The 25,687-nt window shown below is 36.4% G+C and overlaps 2 protein-coding genes across 2 annotated transcripts in view; one reads left to right on the top strand and one right to left on the bottom strand.

The window, feature by feature from the left end:
* LOC134849377 (kelch domain-containing protein 1-like) overlaps window positions 1-441 on the bottom strand; it is a 381,010-nt gene extending 380,569 nt beyond the window's left edge. Inside the window, exon 1 of the mRNA XM_063866505.1 lies at window positions 430-441. The gene's annotated coding sequence lies outside the window, so the exon portion shown is untranslated. The remainder of the gene's footprint in view (window positions 1-429) is intronic.
* A 399-nt stretch (window positions 442-840) lies between these two features.
* LOC134849235 (uncharacterized) overlaps window positions 841-25,687 on the top strand; it is a 30,252-nt gene continuing 5,405 nt past the window's right edge. Inside the window, exons 1-4 of the mRNA XM_063866493.1 lie at window positions 841-1,434; window positions 9,240-10,015; window positions 19,150-19,495; window positions 21,114-21,285. Of these exons, the coding sequence (XP_063722563.1) occupies window positions 841-1,434; window positions 9,240-10,015; window positions 19,150-19,495; window positions 21,114-21,285 (1,888 nt within the window). The remainder of the gene's footprint in view (window positions 1,435-9,239; window positions 10,016-19,149; window positions 19,496-21,113; window positions 21,286-25,687) is intronic.

Genomic DNA, 25,687 nt, shown 5'->3' with positions numbered 1-25,687 from the left:
TCGAATAATTGTTCTCTCGGGAACACTCTGTCTTCTATTTCAGATAGGACAGCTCTACTCTTGTTCACTATGATGGAAATTGCGAATTGCAATTTCACACTCGTTTTTATCTGACAACTTTCCCGCAATTGTTCTGAAATTGTTCTCTTTTCTTTTTCTGATTTTCAGTTATCGCGAGAAAATCGTGCATGACATGTTCCATTCGAAATTTTGAAAAATTAAATTTCACTCCAAAATCAAGTGTTTTCTGCTCTTCTCAAGGTCAAACTTCCAAATATGACCGACTGGCACACGCTTATGAACCATCTGCAACACTCCAGGCCATGACTCCACGCTTAACGTCGTCACCAAATGGTGTTCGGACTCTAGCATCTCCGTTTCGGGCGTTCTCCTTACAAGCGTACCATTATGATCATATCACATGAAACTATTTAATAAGTTCATTACAACAGTTAGTTTAAAAGATACAAAAGATTTCCAGTCTTGTATGTTAAGAATTTTCCTAGAGAAGAGAAGGGCACTCAAAAAGTAAATGCTGAAATGTTTGCTGAGATGAATCACAAGCCGCAAATGTGTTTTCCCCAAATTAAGTATCATTCCGGACAAAATTATGAATTTTTCAAAAATGTGGTTTTGTCGACATATTTTACCGTTTTTTTATGTTTGTCGCTTTCGTTTCTTTTTTCTGATATCCTGAAATAGTATGTTATGTGGTTATGCTTCTCTTCGCTCTTGTGTTCTGGTAATCAACGGTTCGATGAAAGTGACGCGCGCCATCTCCATGTGAATAACCGGTCAAAGTTTTTCCTTTAAAATATACTTGTTTTTGATTTCAGAAAGATGAGGGCAGCTGTGATCCTTCTATTTTACGGCTTTGTGCTGTTTGTTAATTGCGATTACTCTACGTTTCGTTCTGAAATACAGAAACTGATTGAAAAAGGAAAAGGCCTTGGACTATCTTCTAAAGTGGCCTTTGGATCAGGAGCTCTCGCTACTGCAAGCGTGAGCTTGTTTGATTATGCTTGGAAAAACGACTCTGGAACTAATACTGATATACTGCTCGACTTTTCCCGTGAAAGTAAAAGTTTCCATCGAATACTGATGAGCGACATCTTTGGAGGTAGTGTGCATTCTGCTGTTGGATTTAAGAGTAAAAGGTTCTCAGTTGGAATCGGATGGGATAGATTCAACTTCAAACAACTTACGCCTCGTATAGAAGTCAGGCCTTTGTTCACCTCCTATTGCAATTACTCCAAGAAAGTTGATATAACTGATCTAACTTACAAGGAATTCTACAAATTATATCCCTCTGTGTTCTTGCCGGGACCCAAACACATGTTTTCCTTGACCGCATTGTTTTATATCTCCGGCTTTAATTCTTCCACCTTTTTACCTGACACTGAGTTGCTGGAGATGGGATCTAGTAAATACAAGGTGAGCAGTTATGTACCTATTTAAAGCCACACTTGGATCAATACTTGAATCGTTATGATGGGCATGTGTGATTTAAGAAAGTGGATCAAAAGTGTGATTAAGAAATCTGTTATGTGACAAACTGAACAATACATGTTGCGTACACCTCTTAGCCCTTCGGAAATTTGACACATACGCCAATTTTTTGGCCATTTCTCTGTGGCGCGATTTTTTGTCACTCAGTGCTTAAAAGGCTAACACCCGACAATGACAGCAAGTAACAAGGATAGCCGGTTGCTGTGCAAGTGGCACAGAGAGTTCGACCAAAGTTTTAGAAGTAATTTCAGATTGCAACATTTTTGACCGTGGTGTGATGAGAGGATGAAAGTCAGAACTTCGATTCCAATTGTATATTAGGTACAATTGACAACAATTTCCTCACAGAATATGTAAGAGAAGAAATGAAAAAATTTTAGAAGTTTTTTTTTCACGTGCAATACCAAGTCACTTGTAATCGGGAGCTACTTTTTCTACGTAATCAATTTTTCTTACAGGCGATAGGTTTTGTTTGGGAATCTATGTATTGGGTAATTATTGAACCTCGTCACCTTTCAAGGCGCTTCACACTTGGCTTAGAGGTGAAACACGCGACTTCGGAACATAAGTATTAAATAGTCTATTCACAAAGATGGAAGCAAATGTGAAATCACTAATTATTGACCTGTTACCCTTTTGAACGTGTTATCTAAAGCTTTCGAGAAGCTGATGTTTAACTAATTGTTTCCAATTTTCCATGATATTTGTTATTCAAATCAGTTTGGTTTCATGCCCAGACAATCTAACTGTACTACAATTATTATCATGTCTTGGTCAGGTTTACAAATACGATATCAATTCTTTCTGCACTATGCTATTTTTTTATTTTGCTGAGGCATTTGATAAAATCAATCATTTCGTCCTACTAAAGACGATCGAGACCTTAGGAGTTTCTATGAAATTCTAATTACTCCTGGAAAACTACCTGTCTGATCGTAAGCAAGTAGTAAGAGTGAAAAACTCGGTTTCCAGTGTGCGCCCAGTTGAATCAGACGTGCCTCAAGGTTCTGTAATGGGTCCTTTGCTATTCTTGATTTTTATAAATGACCTGCCAAACAACATCTTCCATGCTTCATGTTATCTATTTGCCGACGACTTGAAACTTATATTTTCAGGATATAAATTTGATTTACTTGTCTTTGACATTCAGAATGAAAAACAAAGCATCCAATCAATGTTTATATCTGAGCGCTTTTGCACATTGTGTGCATCATCAGAGCAACTATCATCTGAAATGGTCGTCATAATTGCAAACCAGTTCACAAAAAAACCAAAACAACTGCACTAGTATATGGGTCAATACAAATCTCGCCGATATAAGAAAAGGGTGAGCTGCCGCTGCCTCTATTCTTCGCGTTGGTTCAGTGTCGGTTGTCTCCTTGCGATATACAGGGCCTCAAGCGTTAGTAGTCGTCCTGGATCTTCAGTCTGATTGAGAATCTTGGAGCAAATTTCTGAAGCGTCTCCGATGCAGTCTTCGAGGTGACTTCCCACGGGTGAGCTGATACGGGTATGTTGTGCTAGTCGGGTCATCAAATGTCGTGTCGTCTGACCGACATAGCTGGACTTGCATCCCGAACAGGTTATTTCGTAAATGACTCGGCTTTTCAGGTCATCCGGTATCTTGCTTTCAGGGAAGGTAAGACCGTTTTCATTTTCCGTGTGGTAAACAGAACGCAGGCTTCTGTGATCTTCCTGATACTTCTACTGAAACGAACGGAAATGTGTCCTCTATATTCCATCAGCAGGGTGGGACGTGACTTCCTTTCTTTCAGTTTCGCGTCGGTAGCCCGTTGTTTATTTTGAGTAAACATTATACTGATTGCGTTCTCGACTATGGGATCGTAATATGGCGGTGGGTACTGGTTCTTCTCGAACATGCATTTGCTGAAACAAGTGCATCGTGGAATTTGTTCCAACTCGACGTGGTGTTTTTGATGCGACAGACTGTACTTTCTATGATATTTCGCTTGTACAGTTTCGGGGCACATGCCCGGAAAGACAACATGAGACCTGTATCCGTGGGCTTACTATACCAGGCAGTGCTGAGTTTCCCAGCTTAACGTTCCACCATCATGTCAAGAAACGGTATTTTATTGTCCACTTCTCTTTCGGAAGTGAACCTGAGGCACGGGTGTAGTTTATTAGCCTGTGACATGATGTCATCAATGTCAGTCACTCTCGCTGTTCTAATAATGTCGTCGACATACCTGCCAAAAACTTTTGCTTTCGGGATGCATACTTGCACTTGAGCGCTGTTGGAATGACAACCACAATACCAGGGTGTTTTGTTGCGGCTGTATTTCCTGATGTCATCAACTTTTAGGTCCGTGCATTTGCGATGGCACCAGATGAGACATACATTACATCTGATCGAGTAGCCTCGTTTGGTAATCTTGTTTTGGCAGCGCATGCAAACACTTGTATCCGAGCTTGAACGTACATTGCTTACCGACAGAGTGATGTCTGCACCGGAAAGGACTCCCTCATATTGACTGAGCCACAAGTTAGCTAAAATAACCTCTATTGTTGATCCCATGGCAACACCGTTGCATTGTTTGTACCATCGACCGTTAGCCATGAAATGCACGTTGGTAACTGCTAAACTCAAAAGGCGAATAAAAATGTCCTTATCAATGGGAGGCTGCTTTTTACTTGCATTCAACTTGTCTGCTGCAAGGAGAATCGCTTCCACCACGGGCACGTTGGTATAGAAACTTGATTATTATCGTTGATCTCGATAATAATGTCTTAGAAAATGTGACTTCGGTTAAAGATCTCGGTCTGCTCGTGTCGAATGATTTAAAATGGACCTGTCACTTACATTCAAAAATTGCTTCAGGTTCAAAGTTGTTTTTATCTTTTCAAACGGAATTGCTCGTCTCATTTATGTGTCCAAAGTAAGCTGAATAACTAAGTCAACCATTGCGCCTGCCATTTAATATTCAATAAATTATAAAGACGCTCTGATCAAACTTGGTGTTCTGCCGTGACTTATTTCCAGGTGCTGACAGAGCTGTTATTTTTGTCGATAATGATTAATGGGTAGTATGACATTGAGTGGGAATCCTTTTGTACTTTTGATCCAAATTCACGTTCCGACCCCTTCAGTTAACCGAAAATCAAACGGGAAATCCAATGAGGAAATTTTTGGTATAAAGCTTGTTTTAGGGCAAATTTAGTGTAGAAACGAGTCGACTTCAGAAATAACGGCGGGCTCAAAGGACGTTTTCTCAATTGAATGTGGAAGTTCTTTTCAAAGTTTTACAATCCTTCTAACACTTGCTCTTGGATATTCTTATGTTTATGTGAACCTTGTCGAACCAGAAATTGTCTAAGGGAATTTAACCGGACTATATGGGACTTACAATCCCTTTGCTTTGCAAGAATTCACTTCATTATTATAATGATTATTATTATTATAGTTTCAGGTAATTATATTTTTACGAGGTAGCCGTGGCTGCCTTAAATTTCACTCGAAGAACAGTGAAGATCTGGAACTCAGCTGGCATTGAGAGAGTCTTCTCATCTATGGGCTTCGTACATTCTGACTTGAGAAACCGCTTAGATTCTGAAAAAGTAGCTAAGCTTGCATTTTGCTTGCGTGCCCTTAACCTGTGACGTATCACTTTTTTGTTTTACCATGGTCTAAGTTTTGCCTATTTAAGTTTTTCATAATTAAGTTTCAAATTGGCTCCATGTTTTTTGTCTGCCAAGATTGTGGTATAATTCTGACAAAGAAATTAAAAATCTGAATTTTATACGTTGTAAAACGTTTTAAACGTTTTTTATTTAAAAAACTTGTTTAAAACCCAACCCTGCTCTAAACATATCACAGCGTCCGTCGAAAAACACTTAAAATAACTCTAAAAGTGAACATAAGTCAAAATGCGAGAAAACATTCATCTAACCCCTGAATGCACAATGTTCACTGACGATGAAGTCAAAGTCTTTATCAAATTGAACCTCGTCAACAAAGACAAAACTGCTACAAGTAACGAGCTTCATGAACAACCAACAACCACAAATGAAGGTTCTCATAGAAAATTTGGAGCAATCCAGCAGTATCATCACCCAGGTTCAAACCGATATAAAACATTGAAAGAAAAACCTACCAACTTCCGAGCTGCGTTGGGAAACATAAATCCAGGACGAGTTGTCAACTCGCCAAATGTACCAAAAATATAACTTTGCGTCCTCGAAAGTCATAAAAAAAACCGATATTGAACGAAAGCAAGAAGATCTGGGAAAAATCGACAGACTACTTGCTTTCCGTCAAATCGACGACTGAAAGCTAACGAAGGCCACTCGAATTGGAAAATTCGATCCCAATAAGGAATCTCGAACCTTGATGTTCATTACAGAGAGTAGTAGAAGCAGAAACTTGATTCTGTAATCAACTGTCAAATCAAAAAAAGTTCACGGAAATTCGAGTTTTAATCAGTGCCGAACTAACTAAGGAGGACGCCGAAAAATTTGCTTGAACCAAAGAAGAGAGCTGATCGTTAAGATTTTTGACTCCAGTAAATTAAGATTGAGAAATTTTTTGATAGAAAAGCAGGAAGATGATAAATGGGTAGTTTTCAAAGAAAACGAAATGTCCATGGAAAATGAAAATGATAGCGACCAAGTGAATGCCGGCGAAGATGCCTGATATAGTTGACTATAACCGATAAAAATGTTAGCTGCCAACACCAGAAGTATTCTAAAGATGAACAGAAGCATGAAGTTGTCAAGTGCAATAGTAATTTCAGAACATGGTATTGTCTGTCTCCGTGAAACTTGGTTCACAGAAGATGTATTAACTGCCTGGCTTTTCCTAGAAAACTATCAAGTTCATCGAAGCAATAGAGAAATATCAGAAAATGGAAAACCAAAACATGTTGGTGTACTCATTGCCATCGAAAATCAAATCATTCTCGAAGTGCTTACCATTCAAGCTCCCAAATCTGAACATCTCATTATGGAATTCCAATAATCGATTAATGAAATGCTGTATCTTTAATCCACCCGCTCGTAGTACATAGCAATGGACCATTGAATACTTTCAAAGCTTGATGAATGAAATAACAAATCGCAAATAAGCAAACAAAAGTGACACCTGTGATCTAGGATCATTAGATCTATGAATTTTGCACAGACTTTTTGGGAACCACTCGCCTCACCGAACTTGTATGAAAATCAACCACTGGATAAAATAATTGAAATAAATCTATCGCAACATGCACCTATTCAACTGCTATGCGACAATCCCGAAATGTTCAAACAATGGCAAAGCGACAACAATATTAAAGATGATATTTAATAAACTTGAGTCCGCACCAAATCCATGAGCTCCAATACATGCAAAAAAGATCTTAACAAGATCTTGAAAGACTGTTAAAGATCTAAAAACTTGGAAAAGAAATTCATTTGAACTGACTTAGCGGAATGTGAAAAAACCTTATTGGAAGGAAGAACCTTCAGTAAAATCCACAAATATCTTAAATGCATAGGTAACACCCCAACAAACCTACTCACGGTTAAAATAGGAAGCATCGAATCAACCAATGAAACAAAAAATGCAAACTGCTCAATGACTACTCCGTCAGCGTGTTTGTCACCAAAGAATAGCAACGTGAAATCAAATTCGAACACCAAAGTCAAGTCAGCGAAATAATGTGGCCGCTTAAGGTCAATAAGTCAATGGGGCACGATAATGTTGGCAATCTCATTTTGAAGTCATGACACAAAATTCAAATCAAATCGCTCAACTTATTCCGTCGAACCTGCCTCAACAAAGGCATTGTTCAGAACTATTTCAAAATAAGCCAAGCAACACCCAGTGTTCAAGGAATGAATCAAAGCCAAAGATAGCTGTTACAGGTCAATCAGTCTGTTGTGCAGTCGCTCAAAAATGCCTGAAAAAGTCATATTTGACAAAGTCTATTAAAGTGAGAATGAACATGGATTTCAGAAACGATGATCCGCCATAAATCAATCATTTTCTTTCTTGACCCATTATACGAATTGAACGATCAACAGGATGTACAAGAACTCGCAGTTTAATGCTTGGATTTTGCCAAAGTATTCGAAATTTTACCTCACGAATTTTTGCTCTTGTAGTTTATTCTACTAGTACTACTACTACTTTGATCTTAGTTTCGATCCCGGCGGGAGAGTTTTTTAAGATCTGCTGAAAATTTCGACCTTGATTTTTTTAGAACCTCAAAATCGTTCAAGCCTACTCACTTGGCCCAGAAGTGAAGCTCACGCCTTCGGGACATAAGTTTTAGGGTTCGAGTCTGGCCAGACCTTGTGTTTTTCTCATTCTGTGGAAATGTTTTTTAAAAAGCTCAATTCTCGGACTGTGATTTTTCTATTTATTTTTGCCAGCTAACTGTTCAAAGCATAGCTTTTTTTGCTTCAAAGCTTCAGTATTTTTCTTTTTTGAACAATTTTAAAATTGTTGAAATGCATTTTGAGCTTATAAATTTAGCAATTTTTGAAGACTCGCTTAGAAGTGTGGTCCACCATATCACCTGAAATGTACTTGAATTACTTCCAGTGGATGTAAACAAAAGGAAAACTTGTAAAACATTTTTGCGATAGGTTTTTCCTTAAGTTTTCTTCAAAATTGAGTAATCAATATGATCAGTTCACAGGCAGATCTCATAAACGGGACCATATTTTTAAATGTGGTTTTTAATGGGTACCAATTTTGATTTTTACATTTATTTGCTTTTTTGTTAGTTTCTTCTCTTTAATGGGTTTGGCTTTTGCTATATAGTTTTGGTTACGTCATTTTGTGTCAAATGAAATGCAAAAAGAATGGTTATGCTTTTGTGTGTTTCATACAAAAGAGTGTAAGACTTCAAGTTTCAAAATGTTGTCAAAGAAAATTTTAAGTCTATATTATTTTGAATTTGAAAACTTACGCTCTATTGTCTGAAACACAGGCATAACAATCTTTTAACTTTTTAATTGATGCAAAGTGTTGTAATCAAAATTAATTAGCAAAAGTTGAAACCATGCGAATAAAATAACACATAATTATACAAAATCAAATTTAGTACTAGTTTAAAAGTATGTTACTATTAAAATCTTCGTGTAGAAATTTATTCCCGTAAAACTACCAATTGTCCCTGACATTTTTGGTTTTCGGCTCAACTGGCGTCTACTCAAGTATTGTCGGTTTAATTTCCGCTTGGTTATTGATTTTAAATGCTTATAACATGGTGGTTTTTGGTTTTTTGGCAAAATTTCCTCAAATTCGAAATCATTCGACAGAATTATGTAGCTTCTGTCTCTTTTTCTTTTTACTATTTTACAATGCTAAGTGTTGTATTGCAAGTGTTGAGTAGCGCCGGTTTTAAGGGATTAAAATTTAATTTTCACGGCCTAACTTGATTTTAAGACTACTATTATAAACTTATAGAAAATTATAAGTCTAATATATTCGCTTTATTTTGCTCGAATTTAGACTTAAACTTCCGAGCGGCTTATCTTAAGCCAGAAAACGTTTTGAAACTTTTTAAACGTCGTTTTAATCACGACTGAAAGGGCTTTGATATAATATACCATTCGACCCATTCTGATCGTTATTTGTGGTGCCTGATTTTGCGTGAAAAACGAAAAAAGTAAACAACCGAGTACAACGTTCCGCCCCAGTTTCAACTATACGGCCTTGTTATCTAAAACTATATTCAGCATCTCGTTTTGTCTTTTACAGTCATAAATTCTCGCTTTAGGTGTACACTTGTCTTACATGCCAGGAAAAATTGGGAATCGAATTGAAGCTAGGATTCCTGGACGGTGACAGTCCCTCGTTGAAGGACTTACGTTATGCAAATTTGTCTGTTGAGATTGACGAGGAGTTGCAGTCTATGGAGTTCTTTGTTCACAAAGTGGAGTACTTCGACTCTCCGGAAAGTATTCGGACTTCGGGAGAATTCCAGCCACATGATGGAGTGAAGTGTGAGGGCATGCATTTGGGAGGAGAGTATTCAGAAACAGTTGAAATGAAGTGGCCAGACCACCTCAGTATGTCTTCCGAATATATAGACTACCACAGGAAGGAAGTTTCGTATCTGGATGAGTTGTATAATTTTGAGACAGGATTCTCGAAAATAACGTTCCGAGGCGCGAATTTAACAGTGAACCAGACAAAAGGCGAAACTTACGAACTAGAAACATACGGTTCGAGCAGCGTGATTGTAGATCATAATTCGGATCTAGCTTTCGTAAAGCTACCAGATGGAAAATGCAAGATAATTTCGGAGAACAGACTCAAGTTTCTGAAACATGGAGTGTACAAGGAAGCCGTTTTGCCTATGATGGAACACCCACTCGAAATGTTCAAATTTAATGAGACGATGACATTCAAAGGCTACTGTGAAGACTCATTTGGAGTTCCCGGGAAATTGTTTCTATCCAAGTCTTCGGAGGGCGATGATGACGAGTTGTGCGTGGTGGACAATGCGAGAAGAGGTGACGACTGGATCGTAGGAGCAGTGGATTCTAGCGAGTGAGTGTTTTCTTGACACCAAAGACCTGTTTTTCCAACCAAAGTTGAACGAAATTGCTAAATTAAATCAACAGCCACACCCCCCCCCCGCCCTAATCAATTTAGCTGGGAGAAAGTGTGAGTTGTTCAGAAAATAGCTCTGAGTATCAGAGTATCGCCTAGATTTATACAAAGTTAACAGTGCAGTGTTAAAAGGGAAAATTGATCGCAAATGCCTTAATTTAGGTCATTAACAGCATTCAAATGAAATTTCACGTAAAAATTGTGAAAACCAATTTTTGTTTGTGCATTTGTTCGAAATGCATACTATATATAAATATATATATATATATATCGAAAGTGAAATTTACTAAGCGAAAATCAGAAGTTCAACCAGTAAACTTGTTGGATTAACCGTACAATCTCTCCTCCCCCTCGCCCACTATAGATTTTCCTCCCCAAGCAGGTACTAATTTTTATAATTATTTTCAAAATTAGTTCCTGCTTGGGGTGGGGAGGAAAATCTATGGTGGGCGAGGGGAAGGAGAGATTGTACGGTTAATCCAACAAGTTTACTGGTTGAACTTATGATTTTCGCTTAGTACGTTAGATTGTAGATAGTCTTCAACTTAATCCGCTCAATTAAATTGCGATAATCTATATATTATTTAATTGGCGTTTCCTTTGGGACTTGTTTAAATGTCCCTTTGTTGAAATATTTAGGAAGTCCGTATGTTGACATATTTAAGCTTTTTGAACTTATTATTTTTGCATGTTTAACGAAAGATTTTTTGCACGCTTAAGCTATATCGTATATTGCTATGCTTAAGAAATGTCACTTGGCACATGCATGTTTAAGAACTCGCTATGTTGGTCTGTCAATTGACCAAATCTTTGCAAGGGCTGAAGTGTTTACTCAAAATGACGTTTTAAAATCGGTTATAGGGTGAATGCTTTAACTCTACTTTTTTCCTATACTCGCAACGTAAAACTATCACATTTTTCTTCCACAATGAAATTAACTAAATATTATTTTCTCAACCTTATAGTGGGGTGCTGTCGAGGTACACTCAGGGGTTGCATATCTAGCGTCCTGGTATAACTGCTCAAATCTTTTTGGTTTACGAGATATGGCGTTTTTTATGATTTTTTCAATTTTTTCCCGAAAATTTAGATGTAAAATTTTTAACCAAACAAGAAATTCTCAACCCTATAGTTTGGTACTGCCAGAGTACACTAAGGGGTTTCAAAGCTGGCGTCCAATTATGACTGCTCAAATAATTTTTGTTTTTGTGATAGGGCGTTTTTATGATTTCACTTTTTTAGAGAACGTGGATATAAAAGAAACTAAGCTAACTTGAAATTCTCAACTCTAAAAGTGGCGTGCTGTCAGGGTACACTCAGGGTTTGCAAATCTAGCGTTGAAGTAAGACTGTTCAAATTCTTTTGGTTTTCGAGACATGGCGTTTTCTTTAATTTTTTTTCGAAAAAATTTGATATAAAAAAACAGCGAAATTCGAATTCTCAACCCTAAGGCGGAGTCCTGTAGTTTCCCTTTTGGCGTTGCAAATCCACCCTTTGAATATGGTTGATCAAATCTTTTTGGTTTCCCAGATATGGCGATTTTACTGATTTAAAAAAAATTAAAAGAAAACTTTTACAAAATTAAGTAACCGAACTTGAAATTCTCAACCCTTACCGAACTTGAAATTCGCAACCCTTTTGTGGGGTACTGTCAGGTTAAACTCAGGAGTTGCAAATCTGGTGTCAAATATGACTGCCCAAATTCAATTGTTTTCGTGATTTAGTGTTATTTTTCTTGATTTCATGTTTGTTCTAAAAAACTTAGGTATAAAACAAAATTAATGGAGTTATGACGGCTGAATTCCTTTTGGTTTTCGAGACGTGGCAAATTTTTTGAGTTTTTTTTTTCAAAAATAATAAATAAAACTAACCGACCTTGAAATTCTCAACCCAAATGGAGAGTTTCTTTCAGGGTACAGTCAGAAGTTACTGCCAGGTTACAAATCAGAGGGAACTCTCAGGGCCTCTGACTTTAATTTCTCAAATCTTTCTTATTTCCAAGATATGGCGTTTCTCATGATACAATACGTTTTCAAAAAAACTTAGATTTAAAAACAACTAACATAAATTGAATTTCTTAACCCTATGATGGGATGCTGCCAGGGAACAATATAGGGTAGCAAATCTGGCCTCTAATTTTATCTGCATATGAAAGCAAGTGTCTTGTAAGCAGGAACTAATTTAAGCAAATTTTCTGGCAAATTTTACTGGCTTAGTTATTGAAGCTTAAGAAATCTAAGGCTCCATCCTACCTGGCATTGTGTTTTTCAGTATGTATGCAATTTATAGTAAGCCCTAGTTGGCATTTTCTGATTGTAGACGTTAACATTGCTTTTGGTGTTACAATGATCCATTTTTCAGCTACTGCAAGCTTGCAACATTTTTGTCAGCAACCTAAATTACGTTATGTCGAAACTTTTCCATTGATTTAGGTGAAAAAGATTTTGCATTTAGTTGTTCATGATCAAAGTTGATTTTAATTTTAGCAGAGCACTAGGTGGTGAGTTAAATATTGTTTTTTCTTTCCCATGTAAAATTGTACACCTCAAACTGGTGCTTTTCTCTGAGAGAAAGCAATAATTTTGTTTTTATTTCGATTCAGATTGGTCTTCTTTATGAGCTTTTCGCATCTTTTTTGCGTCGAATATCTTGCGAGATGGATCGAGGTTTCATTTTTGTCTTCTGCTTTGCTCTGAATATCATTTACTGTTGACTGGCCTGAGTGAACAGTAAGCGTTCAATTTTTTTTGAACCTGGGAAATGTATGTTTCTTTTTGCAAGCCTTTCAGTTTTTGAGTTCTATCCAGAGTGTTCGCTGCTTTCATAATTCCTTAAAAGGATTGCGATCTGTTGAGATTTTTTTCAGCCTGATCAGGTTGTTCCAACCTGCTCAAAGTTGTTATTTGATTTTTCATTTCTCTTTTTGATTTTTCATTTCACGACATTCAATGATAATGGCATTTTTTATTCTTTTCCACCAAATTTTTTGAAACTTGTTCTAATGCAGGAATTTCGAGAGAAACTGTAAATCATGCGCCTGAACTTCCTAAAGCGAGTTGGTTTTTTTTCGGAATTAAATTGTCTATAACCCTATTGTTTGATTTTGAATTTGTTTTGTGAGGCTTAACCAGGCACTAGTGGGATCTTGTGTGCTGTGCCACAATGGTGCTTCTAAAGCTGTTGGAGATCCTTATCTAGTGTTGCAGTTCCATTTGAAAATTGTTCATTTTTTGTTCCTCCGCCTTGGTAAAACATCAAATTTTTTGAACTTTTTTGCCGTAAAAAGCTTCTTGCGTCTATCCTGGTTGTTCTGGTCCACCAATGAAGGGTAAGGTTTGCTTCAGTACTCAACACTGTGGCGACAAATATGTTGTAAACGACCAAAATATTGCAGTCGCTTTTGATTACAAATGAAAACGTTTTCAGAATTGTACTAAGTAGGCCGTAATTGGATGCAGAAGGGTCATTAAGCCACCCTGCAGGAGAAAAAACGGTTCTAGCACTTTTGAAAAGTTATTTTAAAGCAAATTTTGGATTGGTCGACTTCACGTTTTTGGCCTTTCACTGCTATTTTTGTTGATGTTAACGTCATTCGGAGTGCTGATAATTGGTATACCCGAGTGTAGCACTCTTCGTTCCACCAATAAGGAGCATAGTTTTGACGCTCTATTTTCATCAAAACATCGCTTTTTATATTTCTGCCTATGGTTTTATCTGGCTTCATTATTGTTTTTATCAAAATCATACATCGCATGATGACTGGTACTGTTGTAGCAGGTGATGCGGGAGGGAGCTGTAAATACTGTTGCTGTCCACTCCTTATAAATAAAAAAAAAATAAATAAAAAATAATGCAACGAGTGCACAGCAACATATATATGGAGATTAGGATGTTTTTTTTTCTGACAGATATCTTAAATATTATTAACAACGTAGTGTTATCTCAATTTATGAAGTCTTCATCTTGTTTTCGGTGGCGCTATGCGTGATATACTTTGCTTGATGAGCTGCTTCCTCTTGTAAAGTTAGTTTTCTGAAAAATTGTTTTTTCTCGATCAGATTGAAGATTGGTTAATTGTGGCATACGCATTGACACTGATGCTCATGTGGTGTTTCTAAAGCCTGAAGCTTTTTTGTCCTTGATCTGCCGCGCTAATGTTCACTTAAAAGTCCTTAGAGAGACAAGGTGCGATGGAACCTGCCAAATATAAAACATTACCCGATGAAAGAATGTTTGATTCCTTCGAAATTGCGTTGATTTTTGAAACACTTGGGCCGGCGCTTTCGCTGATGGTATCACTTCTTATTGTCTGCTTTGCGCCTCGTTCACCCGATCGAATAATGTCTTTTATTTCATTGCTCGATAGGTGTGTGTTGCTGGCATCGTCTAATTTTTCCATGTTTTCGCTTTTTCTTCCGGTGTCGGCCTTAAAGTAAACGTTTTTGGGATAATTTTGTGTCCATCTATTTTTAATCGATTTGTGGCTGCAGCTGTTGCTTTTTTTGCAGTGGTTCTTTCTAGAACATTTGATCTCATGTGGAACAGTTGGTATCATTTGGCATCATCGTTTTCTGTGCTCCTTCAACTGGGCTATTCGTTGGCTTATGGCGAGTCAGGTCTTCTTTCAATCCCGGTTGAGGTGGAGCTTATGGCTATGGAACTGGGTCCGGAGGAGGGTCAGGTGGTGGTACTTAAAAGGTAGCGGTGGTGTTCGTAATGTTGCGCTAAATGGCGCAAGAGCAGCTTCTACTGGTGTAATTACTGCCAGTGCTGGAGTGTAATTACTGCCAGTGCTCGAAATTGATAGCGGAACTTGGAGCAGCTTTGGCAAATATTCGTCTAGCAATCCTGGCTCACTTCGGTTGATCACGGATTTTGTCCAATTAATCGGTTCAACATTTTATGGTTGATATTGTGCTTGAATTGGACGAAATTGATTTCGATGAACACAATGTGCATATTTCGTTCCGATTTTTCTAATTATATAAATGCTGTTCGTTTGAACCTTTTCACTCCCTTCAAAGGAATCCAGACATGAAGTGACTTGTTTGTTTTATAGAAGACTGCTTTTTACGCAATTCAAAAGAAGACAAAGAATGAAATATCCAAGGCTGTGCTATGGTCATAATTTTTTCGGTGTCGAAGGTTCGTAGTAATTGTTTTTGTTTCGTCTCAAAATTTTCCAACATTGTGTCCTATAAAGCTGTTGAAAAACTCTTCTGTCGTTGCTGCATCTAAGGTTTTGGTGGAAAATTATAGATCATGGGGTTGATAGATTCTCTTCCATGAAAGATAGCACCAGGAGAACATGCAATTGATGAGTCCGATATTTTCTACGGAAGTTGATAGTGCCAACAACAAGATGATATTTCCAGGTGCCATAAATTGCTTGCAAGGACTACTCAAATCTGCTTTAACACTGAATTCATCGTCAAATAGAACAAACGAGTGGCAAGGAATTCAGGAGAGTGATTGTGTACTATTCTGAACTTTGACAATAAGCAAAGATCATTGTATGGTGATTGTACTTTTGGTAGAAATTTTGACTTAGCTACCATTGATACCAGGTGGATAAGTTCTTGATCAAAACATTTTGCAATCCTGTTTTCGAAAGCACCATGGGACGCCGCCAAACTAACAACACGCTTTCGAAAGTTAAAAAAATCAAGCCCGATAATATCTTTGAGACAATTGGAATTTGTTTCCGGTGAAAATTGAATTTTCTGATTTTCGTTGGTCTTCATAAATTTTGACGGCTTAGTTGCCTTGCCATATATTATGCTTTTGCGGTGTCAATTTTCATTGTAGCTGCAAATGCTATTGTTGCTCAATGTATTTTCAGGGGGACTTGAAAAATTTCAGTTTTTAAAAATGAAAACAAATGTTTTGTTTTGCTCAAGTGGTGCCTGCTCTAAGATTGTCGGCTTCATTGCCACATCACGGATTTTGCTTGTGCTGCAAGCAACTTTTCGTTTTTGCAAAAGCAAGTGTTGTTCAATGTAGTTTCAGCGGGGTCTTGAAATTTTAGTTTATTTATTCATTTTTTTCGGCTCAACTCGTTTCTGCTTAGTTGCCTGATCACAGATCTAATTTGTTCTTCAAGCATTTTTCATTGTAGTTAAAAGTGCGAGGGCTGTTCGAAATAGTTTGATGGGGAACTTGAAAAATGTAAATTTTTAAATTAAATTATTTTTGTTTCGGCTCCACTTGTGGCTTCTCAAAGATCGTTGGTTTTGTTTCCTCTTCATAAGTTTCTTTCTGTTGCTAATTTAATTATATGTTTTGTGGCATTTAGTCTTTTGTGAATTTCTCCAGAGACTTACGAGAATTTAGAAAGACGTGGTTTTTCCACATTTTTCATTTGTTTTCGACTTTGTATGGGAGAAACTTTATGTTATCGAAATGGTTGCGCAAATTTTAAACCGACAGTGTTCTGGTTTTGGAATAGATGGGGCATGGGACACTCAATCTATTTATGCATCCTTACTCTAACTTTTTCCACCGATTTTATAGCATACTCTTAATTGACAATGACATGATAAATTCAAGTGATAGTGTTATAATCGGTCGCAGCTTCTTAACACAAACAACTAACTCTCGTAAAGTTTCACTCCATACCATTTAATACCTCAGCTATGTAAATATGTATATGCAAGCGACCCTCGACTTAATCGCATCAGTGGGCCGGTTTGGCAGCGAGCAATAACCTACTCTATAGAGTAACCGAAAATAACCGACATTTCTTATAGAGTCCTACCCTCTGTTTGCTAGCTCGCAACGCGTTTGCACGACTGATGCGATCTGTTAGGTTATAAAATAGGAAGTTATATGTTTTGGTTTTAACTTATATTATTTTGGCTTTAAAATTTAAAGTCCAATGACTAGTTATATAAATGAGCTGTGATAAGTTGAATGGTTTCAAATTATAGGACACCGTTTCAATCTAAGATCTACATGAGAAATCTGTCATTTTTTGCTCAATCGGTTCTCAACCTAAACTCAATGAACAAAGCTAGTTTTTCAAAACGGTTCTTTGTCTAATCGATAAAACACGTGTTCAGTATTTTTTCCGTGCCATCTTTGAAAAACTAGTGCAATATTTGAAACACTTGTGCAATATTTAAATATTGCATTAGTGTTTCAAACAGGGATGTAAAAAATATATTTAAATATATTTTTTCAAAAAAAATAAATATATTCATATTTTTGAGGAGAAAAATAAATATAAAAATATATTTAAATGTTTCATGGCTTGCCCAATTTGTATTTAACGCAATAGCCCTCGAAGCAGTCTATCTACTTGCCGTTAAAATTTTCCAATTGCTTGCATACATAATAAGCAGCAATTAAAATGCGGAAGGCACTTACTCCTTTTTCTCATGGGGCTGACTCCATATTTTTTCAAGATCGTCTTAAATATTGCTGAAAGTGTTTTCCAATTACAATTAATTGATTGCAACAGTTCGAAAAAATTTCCACCGAACAAAACATCTTTCTCTGAAATAACGGAAATGGCCTTTAATTTTTTGAATTAAAAATCCATTAATGCCATTTTGAGCATTAAAAAATCCATTAATGCCATTTTGAACATTAAAAAATCCATTAATGGCCATCCATTAATGGCCGTTAATTCCCCCCCCCCCCATTAATTTTTGAACAGCCTTGAAATGTTTCCTGACGGGGAGAAAAAATTCAGAAAAAATTCTTCATAATCACTCAATCCAGCCATCCGTAGATGTTTTTTGCTTTTTCGGATACCTCAAATTCTACAGCAGGGTTTGATCTATTCATTTCTTCTTGATAATTCTTATGTTTTTGCAGAACGTGGCTGAAGAGATTTTCATAGCCGTTGTTCTTGGTCTGCTTCCGTTTGAACCCACATTTCTTGCATTCCCATAACGAATCAGGTCCAGTAAGAGGTTTGAAATAATGCAAAGCCACGTCGCGTTTCTTGTGAGGTGCCATAATTATCGAGAAAACGAAGTGCAAAAAAGCCGAAACGAGATGTTCTTGAAGTTATAGTCTCAGTCAATTCTGTTTCATTGATAAAATATAAGTGCTATATTGAGTATGAAATTCGTGATCAGTGCTTTTCAAAAGATAACTTCACCAAATTTCAGTTTTTTTTATCGATAGAACAGAATTTAAGTATGACTATAACTTCAAAATGTTGAGGTTTTCACAAGTGTAAAACAACTTTATATGCGTGTAGTAGACTCTAGTTTGGCCAAAACAATCGTGGCCTATCAGAAATGAGTTCAAATTCATTCGCGTGTAATAATAGTCTATTACAGTCTATTCAAAACGATCGTGGCCAATCAGAAATTAGTTCATCAAGTTCATTCGCGTGTAATAATAGTCTATTACAGTCTATTCAAAACGATCGTGGCCAATCAGAAATGAGTTCATCAAGTTCATTCGCGTGTAATAATAGTCTATTACAGTCTATTCAAAACGATCGTGGCCAATCAGAATGCAAGCGACGCACGATTAATCCATTCGAGTTGAGCTAGCTTAACTCGAATGGATTAATCGTGCGTCGCTTGCATTCTGACAATTGAATTGTCAATTAGCCAAGCCAAGCCAAGCTTCAATTATTGGCCGAGTTATGTTGGAAACCTGCTTTGCAATTCAAACAAGAACTGGAAAATAAATTATTTAAATGTATTTATTGTCAATATATTTAAATACAATATATTTTTTTACATCCCTGGTTTCAAATATTGCACCCGTTTTTCAAATAATCAAATTGAAACACTAGTGCAATATATTTCCTGGAACCAAAGCAAATTAGAAAACAAAAAATTGCGCGTCAGCTAGAAAAAATGTTCAAATGTGTATTGTTCGATTTTTTTAAACGTGTTTTTATGCCAGATAAGCAACAGCCTACATTGCATCTCGACACTGCGTATCTCGAGTTATTCACAAACTTTATTGATGCAATATTTAGCTGTTGCTTATCTATTACAAATGTACTGCATAAAATTGACTTCAGGGTCACCAATGAATTTTCACTAGTTAAGCTTGCATTGCATATCTTCTGAACAGAGATGATGAGAATTTTTGTTAAGATTTATGACTCCAATGTGGATGTCGGAGTATGGCTACAAACACGAGGAGGGCCAAGTGGACACCAACAGCCGGGATATAGACTCCAGGACAAACTTTTTAGACGTGTCTAACAAACAAGCCATGCTGGACGCCTTCGACATATCTCACTGTTTCAAATCAGATCATATCAACTACTACGTGCTACTGGCCAACAAACAATCGAATGGAACCGACGACATGGCAGACGGGCCAGATGGGACTTCATATCATCACAAAATTTGCATATCGATCACAAAAAAGCGAAACAAGGAGGGCAAAGAGGTTGACTCTCCGATTTGCAGCAAACACGTTTCAGACTTGGAGATGGTGAGAATTTTGTTTTTTTACCGTCTCATCAACTTCGTAAAGTATATATGTCTGAAATGACAGTTTTTGCGTGTGAAATAAAGGTTAACGCAATTGAAAGTTGTACATCGTAAGCACCTATGGTTAGAGAGATGTTAAAATAACAATACTTTTGATGATGCAATTTGGCCCAGTTTATGAATCCCATGCAGGTTTTTATAGGGGTTGTTTTAGTTCGATTAATGAGCTTTAAAGCGCTCTCTAGTAAGTCGAAACATAACCATAAAGGTGAGCGTTGTTTCAAAAAAAAATTTTCTCTGGTGCGCTTTGCCTAAATGTTATGATTTGTCTTGCAAAACTATTCTAATTCACGATTTATTGCGAAGTAAATTTGGGATGAAAATCCATTTCTGTTTGAATCAAACCAAAAACGTAACCAATTACTATAGTTCGCAGAAGAACGGTTCATTTTCCTTGAATCTGATTATTGAACGTGAAAATGTCAAGGAATAAAAGGAATCGAATAGCGATTTCTTACGTTTGATTATGTACACATGCATGATCTTTTTCTTCCCATTTGACCGTGGTTTTGCCCAAATGCTCTAATATCTACAGATGTGCATCCATACTTATTAATTTATTTATGAATTCATATAGGTTTATATGTTTTTTTGGTAACTTCTCAAATGGCATAATTCCCAAATGGCATAAACATTTAACTTTTCCCAAATGGCATAAATTTCAAGTGTTCATGGTAGTTTAAACGTTTTCTATCAGATTCTAGGTCTGTCGAACGAAAACATGTGAACAAGATTTAGAATTAATCGCTTCCAAACAAATGTTAAGCGACAATTTTGTCAGAAAAATTGACCACACGAAGCTTATCAGTAACAGCAAGCTTATTCTTTTCGCTTTTGATAATAAATTCTGCAATTTTTTCATGATAAAATGACAATCAACATTTGAATTGACAGTTTGACATCCATGTCCCACATGGTTCACGAAAAAGCCATTGGATCTACTTAACAATTATCCCCCTTTTAAGAAAGGGGGCAATTGTTAAGTAGATTAATATAACGCATTTTCGACCAATCAGATTGCAGCAAAATTAGAAGTCTCAATACAAAGCTCTAGCGCTAATTTATTGCTTTTTTTAAATAGGGGTGGCAATTCTTAAGTAGGCACCAAAGGGAGGGCAATTGTTAAGTATATCCAAGCCATTTCTATCATTTGGGAATTTTTTCATTTTTAAGCGATTTGAGACGTAATCTTTTTTTTTCAATGAGTCGATGAACGTATTATGGTCCTTGTGATTTTTTTCAGGAAAAGTCTTAAGATTTGTTCACGCTCAAATTCGATTTTTCGCGTTTCGCGGTTTCTTTTAAGTTCCGTGCATTTCCTTTGTTAGAAGGAAGGCAAACTCACTATCGAACAGCGAAAATGGAAATGTCACAAAAAACGTGATCGACTTTAGTTTCGTGTAAAAGTTTTCAGATTTCCCAGCGGAATAAAAATTTAACGTTAATCCAGTTGTGTCAAATTATGCAAATTTTATAATTTATAAATCATCATGAAGTTCAAAGAGCTCTAAGTCCATATTTTTTTTTGAAATTCTAAATTCCTTTGGCTATGGTTTTAGGGCAAGAACGGGTTCCAGGCGACCTACAACCACGCAGTGACTCAGAAACTGGCCGAGGCTCTGGAAGTTTATCCTTCCAGGATCAGCCATCTCACCATTGACGACAGTATGCGCTTTGTCGTCGTGGCCTTCTCCCTCATCGATTTCGCCGGGCTCAGCTCCTACAAATCAGGTCTGGACTTTCTAAGTGTTCCTGAATTTAATGAACAACTTGCGTTGGTCATGATGTTCATTGTCATTCATTTGTGTGACGGGTTTGTTGAATTGAATTTAAATTTGATGCAGACAAATTTTAAGATCACCGTCTCCCAAACCCATAGTTCCATATCTGCGATACCAAACTGGTAGTTCAATCCTTCCAGTAGCATTGCTGGAGGTTACCTAGAATAGTAGACTACACTCAACTTGAAATTTACTTAAGTGAAATAGAAGGATATTTTTCTCATCACCAACATAGTTATGTAATTTTTTTAAATTACTTGAACCTAAGTTCAGTCATAAAAATAAGGTTTTTTAAATCAATTTATTATCCATCAAAAGGTAGGTTGTTTTCGATGATTCTTAGCTTTTATTCTTTTGGGGGTGTTAGAGCAGGTAACTTCTAAACCCTTGTTTTGGCTCGCAGCTATATGTTATGGAACCGTTTGTTAACTTAGGAATATAGTTTGCAATAAGTTTTGGGGTCGTTTAACGACGAATCCCAACAAAAACGAACAAGACTGCGCCTTAACTAGTCTCGAATATTTCTGCTGCAATTTTTTTTGATAAACTAAATTTTGTACTGCCAATATCAAATGCAAGAGCTTAAATTTGAGAAGAATTATTATGACCAATTATATTTGGCCCTAATTCAATATGGAACGATAATGAAATCGAATAATTTGCCAGTAAATAAATAATTCGTGTCATGGAGCTATCAAGGATGCTATTTCTAGTGCAAGCATACATGCTGGACAATCCAATGATTTCGGAATTGATTCTCATACCAAGGGCCGATCTAGGATTTTCTCGACGGGGCGGATTTTCCAAAAAAAAATTCGAAAGTTTCGTCGATCTTTTTTTTAGTTTGACTAAATTGATTGTCGACACTATTTTGACCCGTTTTTGGGCACTTTTTGGAAAATGTTGACCAATGGAAAATGCGTTTTTTGGCGTGCGCTTCCGTTCAATTTCAGTATTTATTGGCGTCGAAGGCGCCTTTTGGAAACTTTTTAGGGTTGGTCGGCCTAAAATAGATGTCATAAAAAACATCAAAGGGGGACCCTTTGTTTGGCGAAGGAGTCGAATCCCTGAGAAGGAGGGGCGTCCTTAGTAGCACTTATTTTATTTATAGTAAGTTTTCTATTTTATTTCGCTAAAGTTTCTTTATGATCGTAGTTTATTTATGCTGTATGATGCAACTCAACGTTGCAGTTCAGTTTCGTGTTAGTTTCGGCATGGTGTTTTTTTAGAAAAATTAGAATAAAATTAAAAACGATTATTGTTTGAGGCGCGTATCATTTACTGCTAGAGCGTTGTCAACTTATAAAGGATTTGTGAAACGAATACTGAAGATCGAACATCGAAACAAGAGAATTGACCGGCCAAGCGGTTCCCAAGCTTATCACCCCGCGTTTTTAAACCCCTTTTTTTAACCCCTTCTCATATAACCCCAGAACTAGATAACCACACTACAATTTAACCAATTCAGAACCATAGCATAAATAAACTACGATCATAAAGAAACTTTAGCGAAATAAAATAGAAAACTTACTATAAACATCAAAGCTTTAATTGCGAAAGTTTTTGCGAAGCAAAACGAAATAACATGCAAGCTGCTAAATGCGGTTTAGATTTGAACAGAAATGATCTTGCCGATTTTCTACACTTTGACATGAACTTGAAAACTAATCCGATCGGCTTGATTCAAATAATTAACCAAAAGTGATTAGATTTCTCCAAAATTGAACTTGATCTCGAAAATAATCTTGCTAATAATAGATTAATTGGCTGAATTTGAATGAAATATGAAAATGAAATATGGAAATAAAATTGGTTTTGACCAAAACTTTGATCGATCTAATCTAATTTTTTTTGAAATGCCAATCATTTTAAAGTATAACCTATCTTATTTTTCGAACCATCTAAATTTGCCATTTTTTTGAACTGTCGGCATACAACGCAATGTCTAAAGATCGCGTTTTTTCAGCGCCCTTAGAGAAATTTTAAGGCGTGGAATACCTAGGGAGGCTCCCAACAACCCCCCCCCCCTCTCTCTCACCTAAATCCACCCCTCTCATACGCTGTCGACTTTTCTACAATCAGTCTGAATTTTTAAAAAAAACCACACTCCACAGGCATGTGTTTTCCTCACTTTCTTTGAAAGTCGGAGCAAAAAAAAACAAACCTTAAATTTCTCGGGCATTATTTTAAACACAAATTATAGAGAAATTTTTTAATAATATATCCAACTTGGGAAAAGGGTCTTGATCGTTCTTCGCCATAGTCGACGTTCTTTTTCCGCTTAATTTCGAAACTAACTTGTTCTTAGAAAGTGATTTGAGAATTGTGATCTATAGCTAAAAGGAAATCTTTGGTATATAATAATGATGCATACAGCTAAAAATGGTGTATAATTATGTGCATTTTATATCGGTCAGAATATAATTAGAGATCTAGTTGCAATTATCAGCTTTTAGTTGCAGTTACAGAGTTCTAGTTAAACTTACATGTTGGAGTTGCAGAAAGCCAATTGAGCCATCTTTCTGATTTCCAAAATGGAGAACATCGTGTATGTCAGTTGTTTAAATCGATGATCGTTATGATAGAAATAGCTCCGAAAGATATGCAAATTAAAGTTTTTTTTTAAATCGACCGATCTTTTTCGTTAGGCCACGTTTCATCAAGTTGTATATAACATTAGGACATTAATTAGTGATAAGTCAGGTGGCTAGAGCAAATAACGTTTGCTCCGAAATTTTTCTTTCTTCTTAAGTAAATTTTCTTTTACATCTGTCATTTCATTTAGCCTGTAATTTAACTTGTAAGTATGACAAAAGAATGGAAGTTTTTTTGTCTGTCAGAACGCAACTTTGTAATGATCACTTTTGAAGATATCAGAGGTATCAACGTGGTTAACGTGCTTTTCGTCTTGAAATTTGTTTTACAATGATTGAATGTAAATATAAAGCGATAATTATAGGATCTTAAGTTTACTGCGATACGATAATTCAGGCTCTATTGTTCTGTTTAGATCTTTAAATTTTAGTATGGGAGGCCCCCTTTCCTCAAAAATAGTATGTTTTTGCACCGAAAGCGTTTTTCGAAAAAATTTAAGGTCCGTCACCAAATATAGATATCTCGAAGTAGGACAAAGGAAGGACCCTTTTGGTCGGCAGGGGTTCGAATCCCTGAGGGGGAGGGGGAGCTTTCGCCCCCCCCCCCCCCCCCTAAATCCGCCCCTGGGTATTGAAGTTGTTCCGTAAATGTTCTTTGATTTAATGAGGGAAACTGTAATGTTAGTTTGACAACCTAGCGAAATATTTGTAGAAATCTCGTGAAATATCATTATGACAAGAATTAGTGAAAAATCAGGTGGCGAGAGCGGTTAACATAAACTCCGCAAATTTTCTATCCTCATAAGCAAATTTTCTTTTACCGCTGTCCCTTCGTTTAACCCATAAGTTTGAACTGTAAGTATGACAAAAGAACGGAAAATTTTTATTGTCTGTTAGAACGCAATTTTGTAATGATCACTTTACATAATTAAAGATATCAGAGGTATCAACGTGGTTAACGTGCTTTTCTTTTTGAAATTTGTTCTGCAATAATTGAATGTAATTATAAAGCGATAATTATAGGGTCTGAAGTTTACTGCGATAATTCGGGCTCAATTGTTCGCTGTTCGGATCTGTTGAGGGAAACTGTAATGCTAAAATGAGAGATTACCTCGCGACCTATTTGTGAGGATCTGCCAATTCATGTTTGCAGGGCCTGCGGTTATCATCAACAAGTAGAATATGCGAAAAAACATTTTTAAAAGTTATAGTGTATACATTCGCAGTCGCCTAGATTAATCAAAAAGATTTGAATCTCGAAATAATAATTTTCGCTATACAGCAATTATTTGATTCCTGTTCACATACCAGGCTTTCAAGTCATTTTCGGTAACTTCAAGTCTAACAAAATTTTTGAATAAGAAGGCAGTACGTTTAAGATTGCCATGTAACATCGGTAAATTTTGATTAATTACGCAATCTTTCAAAATATGTATCTCTACTTAGATTCATAATTTGTTTTCTTTCTTTTCGAGATCCGTTTTTATTTCGGTTATTGAGGCTTTCATATAACGCGCTCGTATATGAATCAATTGATTCTTTTATGCAGTGCTGATTTAAATTATCCGGACAAAACACATTTAACTTTTCATTTTTGGGCATTATTTGGATGAATTTGGCAAAAAAACACGTTTTTCCGGTGTTCGCTCAACAATCAATATTAATATTTAATAGCGCCTTAATAAAAACTAAGATTAGTAGACCGAAATACGTATTGTATAAAAAATCGACAGAATTATTTTCGATCGTTTTCGCTCC

The sequence above is a fragment of the Symsagittifera roscoffensis genome, chromosome 1 (assembly GCF_963678635.1).
Source record: "Symsagittifera roscoffensis chromosome 1, txSymRosc1.1, whole genome shotgun sequence".
NCBI classification, from domain to species: domain Eukaryota; kingdom Metazoa; phylum Xenacoelomorpha; order Acoela; family Convolutidae; genus Symsagittifera; species Symsagittifera roscoffensis.
Note: the sequence above shows the minus strand (reverse complement) of the source record. Positions and strands in the feature narration are given on the sequence as shown.